At 40.2% G+C, this 6,768-nt stretch overlaps 1 protein-coding gene across 2 annotated transcripts in view; it reads left to right on the top strand.

The window, feature by feature from the left end:
- Positions 1 to 880: 880 nt before the first annotated feature.
- Positions 881 to 6,768, top strand: part of VPS33B (Vacuolar protein sorting-associated protein 33B) — a 28,822-nt gene continuing 22,934 nt past the window's right edge. The window contains exons 1-4 of one of the 2 annotated variants that reach the window (XM_051211864.1): positions 881 to 947; positions 2,477 to 2,612; positions 2,650 to 2,792; positions 3,663 to 3,780. In XM_051211864.1, the coding sequence (XP_051071975.1) occupies positions 2,547 to 2,612; positions 2,650 to 2,792; positions 3,663 to 3,780 (327 nt within the window). In that variant the 5' untranslated portion in view covers positions 881 to 947; positions 2,477 to 2,546. Of the gene's footprint in view, positions 948 to 2,476; positions 2,613 to 2,642; positions 2,793 to 3,662; positions 3,781 to 6,768 lie in introns of both variants that reach the window. The other variant, XM_051211865.1, reaches the window with a different exon arrangement.

The following is a 6,768-nucleotide window of genomic DNA, read 5'->3' as shown; positions in this document are numbered from 1 at the left end:
GGATGTAGGCATTTTCACAAGGAAAAGGAAGAAGCGCATTGAGATGAAGAAACTACCTATGGACAGCACTGAGGCATATGAATATGCGGGCTCAGTTCTGGATTCACATATCAACGCAATACAAACTATAGGGGAGCCAAGTCTGAGCACTGTAGAGAATGTGATCAAGAGACAAAATAAGGTAAATGAGTGGCTCACAGCCACTCCGAAGAATTGAAAAGTAAGAAAATGGAATGCAACTTTTGCGTTTGACGCTGAATTGAAGTCGGAGTGCAGGGTAGAGACGACTTCATGAACGCTCTGGGCTTTAAAACGGACATTCATCAAGCTAGATTCTATCATGTTCACTACAGTATACACAACCTCAGTGAGAACTAAGCTTGAGAACTGCTCTCAGGCTGCAATCCCCTGTTTAACAGGTGAAACGGATATCCTGGAAAATATGCAGAGGGCAGCCACCCGTGCAATCTCAGAACTCCTAAGTTTACAATACAAAGAGCGGCTTGAAAAGCTGGACCACTTTACTCTGTCCTTTTGCAGACTAAAGAGAGATTTAATCTTGATGTATAGAATGCTAAGAAATCATTTCAGGCCCAACATATTCTCCCTTTTTCTTCCCACTAGATCGGGACATCTCATAGGACATAACAGGCGAATAGAAAAGCCAAGAAAGAACAAAGCATACAGGTTTTCACACTGAGTATTAAACACTTGAAACCTGTTACTTGAAGCAGTGGTGTCCGCACCTAACGTTGACTCTCTCAGGAGAAGACTACACACTCACAGAAACATACTGGAATAAAGCAACATAGTTTGTAGGCCTTCTGTCCTTACTACACAAATCTGAATCTTTTTGTTGTTTAGACACACTACTATTGAAGGCCGAGTAAATTCCTCCGAGTTCGAATGTAGTTCGCGTAACACGTTCGAAGATGTCGACATCGACGGTAAAAGCATAGGATAACGACAGTCTTGAGTTAACCGATCGAAATTCATATAATACCTCAATTATTTTTCTTAAAGTTTAATGCTTAGTGATGGGTAACGTATATGTCATTATTGGCTAATGAATACTGGTAATATTTAAATATTACCAATTGGTTATTAGAACGTTTATAATCACTGAGAGTATCTATTATACAATAACAAAGTGAATTCTAGATGGTGCATTAGCTAAATCAAGTGATATGTTGCTTCTAAGTCAGACCTTCAGCATACCTAATCTAATTCACCGTCTAATCACGAGCGTTTAGTAAAGCTAGATAGTGTTCTCCCTTTCTCTATCATGCTCTAAATCTCACAAGTTTGCAAACAGGAAAGTGGTACAGTATGGTGTTATATCTGACGTCAGTTTTTGTTGAAAACCGATACGAGTACGTTAACCCAATTCGGAACTCCAGTTTAACTCTTACTAACTAACCACTTTTGCTTCATAAATGATGTCGGTTGGTGATGAAAAATCTATAAGGTAATAACCCAAACTCTCGATAATAAGTCAGCTCTTAGTGTGTACGTATACATGTAGACTTAATCTCTTTTCTTTACCCAAAGGGATAATATGACTTGCGAGGGTTAGTTATTACGATCAAAGCTGTCATTCCACTAATATTTCATTACTTTGCTTTGCTTATTGTTTTGTAACTGCTCAGTGTCTCATGATTGGATGATAAGTTGTTCAAGGTCGTCATCGTAATTTAATTTCACCACATCAACTCGTTTCGACTAACAGATTGTCGCACTCGTGTTATTTCTGATTGTTGTCAAATGCTTTTGTTATTAAATGCAAATGAATTCTGTGTGCCTAGTGAGTCGTCGGCCCGTTTTTATCATGTTTTCTGCTCCAGTTGACCTCACTTACTACTCCTAACACTCCCCCAAACACAAGATGCCTTCAGGCTATACGCAAGCCTACTAAAGACTGAGCGTTATATTGCATGTAGTATAGTGGTGTGGCGACTCTTGGTGTTTGTATACTTCGAAAAATAACTAACTGACCATTTAATGCGGAGTATTACAATAAGCTTCAAAGGTTCAAACTGTGTCACTGAACCTCCCAAAGATGTTTTATCATCAAAAGTTCTGCAAATGAATCTATTCTAAAACTTTCTCCACTCCCACTTTTAATTACGAAATTGTCTCAAATTAACGATTGTACAGATTCCCATGTGTATACTTTCAGCAATCCTTCAACATCAACGTTTATATGGCTCAGATACAGGACTATCATAATCTGGACTCTAAATTTGGTTTTATAGGCAAGATTTGACGTGTTATATGTTATGATGATGTGCACATCGTTTTATAGAGATTATACAATACACTTTGGGTGCATATAAACTCTCGGATAATATTTTCCCTCCAAATCAGATTAGGTGACTTTAAAAGCATATTGTGTTACGCATACACATGTTTATATTTTCCAGTTGCTTTCGTTAATAAATAGATTGTTGACTGACACTTTCATGTTTTCTCTCAGATTCTCGCTCTAAAACTGCGAAATGCTCTCATGTTAAACCCGAACCTGCTAGCAACTAAACCTCGCTTAAATGTCATTCACAACTGAACGCTTACGTCAGTCCGTTCTCAGAGAGTTTGGAAGGGTCTTCTCTCTGGTAAAGTAACTTTCAACTCATGATGATTAGATTGTAGTTGCCAGGGCAGAAGATTCTTCTTGTGGATGCTCAGCTGTTGAAAGCAATCGACCGTGTGGCCAGCATGTCCATTTTAAGACAGTTGTCGGTCACCAAGGTGTTCAAAATTGCTGAAAGTCCTCCGAAGGCGGACTATGAGAGGTAAGTTAGTTTTCTTCAAGGTGTATTTGTTTTGTTGGATAACATAGCTTTCCTGTAGTATTTTGAACCAGCTGTATTACCACGATTGTTTAAGCAAGCAAATGGCGTATCCAATTGAGTTGATACATATTTATGGCATGCCCTGCGTTGTACATTATTGACTGATTTAGGATATGACTAAAAACGAAAGGCCCTCATTTCCGATGCTGAAGAACAGGATCTCGAGACACTTAAGTCTTTGTCGATCGGATTTGTGACTAGATAATTTATCTTGAATGCTAGCAAGTTTAGCAGTAAGCTTTCTCCAATGACTCGCTATAACCTTTTGTCCTCATCTACATTTTTATTTCCGGGAAATCCGCCAACCAAATTTGCTGATAAATTCCATCGTATTAAACTGCCAACTAACCTTTGATGGAGTTGTAACTACGCATCAACCTCTGACTAATTTTGAACATAACACTACTTCGGCCCGCTCTGGGGACCAATGTGCTCCCAAAGTTCATTCAGTCAATTAAATATTCTATCTTGGTGTTAAAACTTCAAAGTTTACTCGTAGTCTAATTGCTCATCACATTAAGCCAGCTAAAGTGAAGACAAAGACTCTTTTTCACATCGTCCTGTCCATGAACTACGTATCAAATTACTACTTCAGTACCAAGTTTATTTCCATCAGTCATAATGATTATTCTATGCGTTTGCAGATTAACACAGCTCTCAACATCAAGTCTTGGTAATTCACAGGTGCATAGAATATCTCAGGTACTTATCTTCGTATACTTAAGGCATCTTAGGGACTAAAATTTAAACGAGTTCTATATGCTTTTGTCTTACAGTTTCACTAATATGGGATTTTTTTATCCGATTTAGGATTGCTTATATGGTCCCACCAGAGTTTAGCTCATGCTTATCGGTAATTAAACATTGTGAAGTGGATCAATCGAATAATATCAAACGAACGAGATTGATAATATTTGTCCCCAAAGAGGTATCTAACGTTTTTGTGGTTAATTGCTCAGAGCATTGATATATTACACACTTTTCTGCTTGATTTTCTAAGGACTCTTCTCTCAAGTATTTGTTAGTGTGATTTCTGGGTTAAGTAGGCGAGTACTCGTCATATATTTGGCAATTTATGTGAAAATACGACACTTTCGCTTCGCATTCCTTTTAATTTACAATCTAGAAAGGTTATTTAAACAATCAACAAAATTTTTAAGTGAAGAATATAGGGAAAGTCTAATCATCATCCATATCCCGAAAATTTGTTATTTTAGGCTAAAGGAATGGATTTCCGCCACACCACAATGTTTTACTTTCATGCTACGATCGACAAACATAACTGTAGATATAATCGTTACTTACTTACTTACTTACTTACGCCTGTTACTCCCAATGGAGCATAGGCCGCCGACCAGCATTCTCCAACCCACTCTGTCCTGGGCCTTCTTTTCTAGTTCCATCCAATTCTTGTTCATTTTTCTCATGTATATCTCCATTTCTCGGCGTAATGTGTTCTTTGGTCTTCCTCTTTTCCTTTGGTCTTGAGGATTCCATGTGAGGGCTTGTCTTGTGACGCAGTTGGGTGCTTTCCTCAATGTGTGTCCTATCCACTTCCAGCGCTTCTTCCTGATTTCTTCCTCCGCTGGGATCTGGTTTTTTCTCTCCCACAGTAGTTTGTTGCTAATAGTGTCCGGCCAACGGATCTGAAGTATTTTGCATAGACAACTGTTAATAAACACCTGTATTTTCTGGATGATGGCTTTCGTAGTTCTCCAGGTTTCTGCCACATACAGTAGAACTGTCTTGACATTTGTATTGAAAATCCTGACCTTGGTGTTGGTTGACAGTTGCTTTGAGTTCCATGTGTTCTTCAGTTGTAAATATGCTGCTCTTGCTTTGCCGATCCGCGCCTTCACATCTGCATTAGATCCACCCTGTTCATCAATGATGCTGCCCAAATATGTAAAGGTTTTTACATCTTCCAAATCTTCCCCGTCAATTGTGATTGGATTGGTGCATGTTATGTTGTATCGGAGAGTCTTGCTTTTCCCTTTGTGTATATTGAGACCTACTGCTGCTGAGGCTGCTGCCACACTGTTCGTCTTCTCCTGCATTTGTTGTTGCGTTTGGGATAGAAGGGCCAGATCGTCTGCGAAGTCTAGATCATCCAACTGCATCTTAGATGTCCATTGTATCCCGCGCTTCCCTTCAGACGTTGACGTCTTCATGATCCAGTCGATCACCAGGAGAAAGAGAAAGGGTGAGAGTAAGCAACCTTGCCTAACACCGGTCTTCACTTTGAACGACTTTGTCAACTGTCCTCCATGCACAATTTTGCAGTGTAATCCATCATATGAGTTCTGTATGATATTGACTATCTTCTGAGGCACGCCGTAGTGTCGAAGAAGTTTCCATAATGTTGTTCTGTCCACGCTATCAAATGCCTTTTCGTAGTCAATGAAGTTGATGTAGAGTGACGAATTCCATTCAATTGATTGTTCCACAATGATCCGTAGAGTTGCGATTTGGTCTGTACACGATCTATCCTTACTGAATCCTGCCTGTTGGTCACGAAGTCCTTCTTTCCAGTCTGCTGTTACTTGTTCCTCATCCCAAATCTTGCTGAAGAGAATGTGGAGTATCCTTGCAGTTGCCGATACGTCTGCTTTTAGTGCCTTTGCTGGGATGTTGTCCGGTCCTGCTGCTTTGCCACTCTTGATTTGTCTGATGGCCATGCTGATTTCTTCAATTGTTGGTGGGCCAACATTGATTGGGAGGTCCGTGGGTGCTGCTTCGATGTTGGGTGGGTTCAGTGGAGCTGGTCGATTCAAGAGTTCTTTGAAGTGTTCTACCCACCTGTTTTGTTGCTCTTCAATGTTGGTGATTACCTTGCCTTCCTTGCTTTTCACTGGTCGTTCTGGTTTGCGGCGATTTCCAGAGAGTTTCTTTGTCGTGTCATACAATTGTCTCATGTTTCCTTCTATTGCAGCCTTTTCCGCCGTCGTTGCTAAATCTTCCACATATTTACGTTTGTCGGTTCTGATGCTCCTCTTCACTTGTTTGTTTACTTCTGTGTGTTCAGCTTTTGCCTTGACTTTTTCTGCTCTTGTTCGACTGGTATTGATTGCTGCTTTCTTGTTCCTCCTTTCTTGAATCTTATCCAGTGTATCGACAGTGATCCATTCCTTGTGATGGTGCTTCTTGTGACCCAGGACCTCATGACATGTTGAACTGATTGCCTCTTTGATCCTCTTCCAGTTGCTCTCCACAGTAGTTCCTTCTCCATTGAGTAGATCATGAAAGGCCTGGAACTTGTTGCTCTGGACTATCTTGAATTTGTTGAGTTTGTTAGTATCCTGAAGAAAGGCCGTATTGAACCTTTGTAATGTTGTCCGCCCCATTGTCCAGTGCTTCTTGAGTTTCAATTTCATCTTGGTGATCAGCAAGTGATGATCTGATGCTATATCAGCTTCTCTCTTGGTTCTCACGTCCTCTATAGTCCTCCTGAACGTTTTGTTGATGCAAATATGGTCGATTTGGTTTTGCGTGGTGTGATCCGGTGAAGTCCATTTGGTTTTGTGTATGCGTTTATGTGGGAATATGGTGCCGCCTATGACCAGCTTATTGAAGGCACATAGGTTTGCAAATCTCTCACCATTTTCGTTCCTTTCGCCCAGTTCGTGTCGTCCCATGATGTCTTCATATCCAGTGTTGTCTGTTCCAACCTTGGAATTAAATCTCTCATCAGAATGATCAGGTCCTTTGTTGGGCACTTCTCGATGATTGACTGCAGCCTATTGTAGAATTGATCTTTAGCTTCTTCATTGTAGTCGTTGGTAGGCGCATAGCATTGGATGATGTTCATTGAAATGCCCTCTTTCTTTGTTTTGAAGGAGGCTTTGATGATCCTTGGTCCATGAGATTCCCATCCTATTAGTGCATTTAGTGCTTGTTTGGACAGCATCGATGCAAC

This window comes from Schistosoma haematobium, chromosome ZW, assembly GCF_000699445.3.
Source record: "Schistosoma haematobium chromosome ZW, whole genome shotgun sequence".
Classification (NCBI taxonomy): domain Eukaryota; kingdom Metazoa; phylum Platyhelminthes; class Trematoda; order Strigeidida; family Schistosomatidae; genus Schistosoma; species Schistosoma haematobium.
The sequence above is the reverse complement of the archived record's forward strand: the minus strand, read 5'-3'. Positions and strand labels throughout refer to the sequence as shown.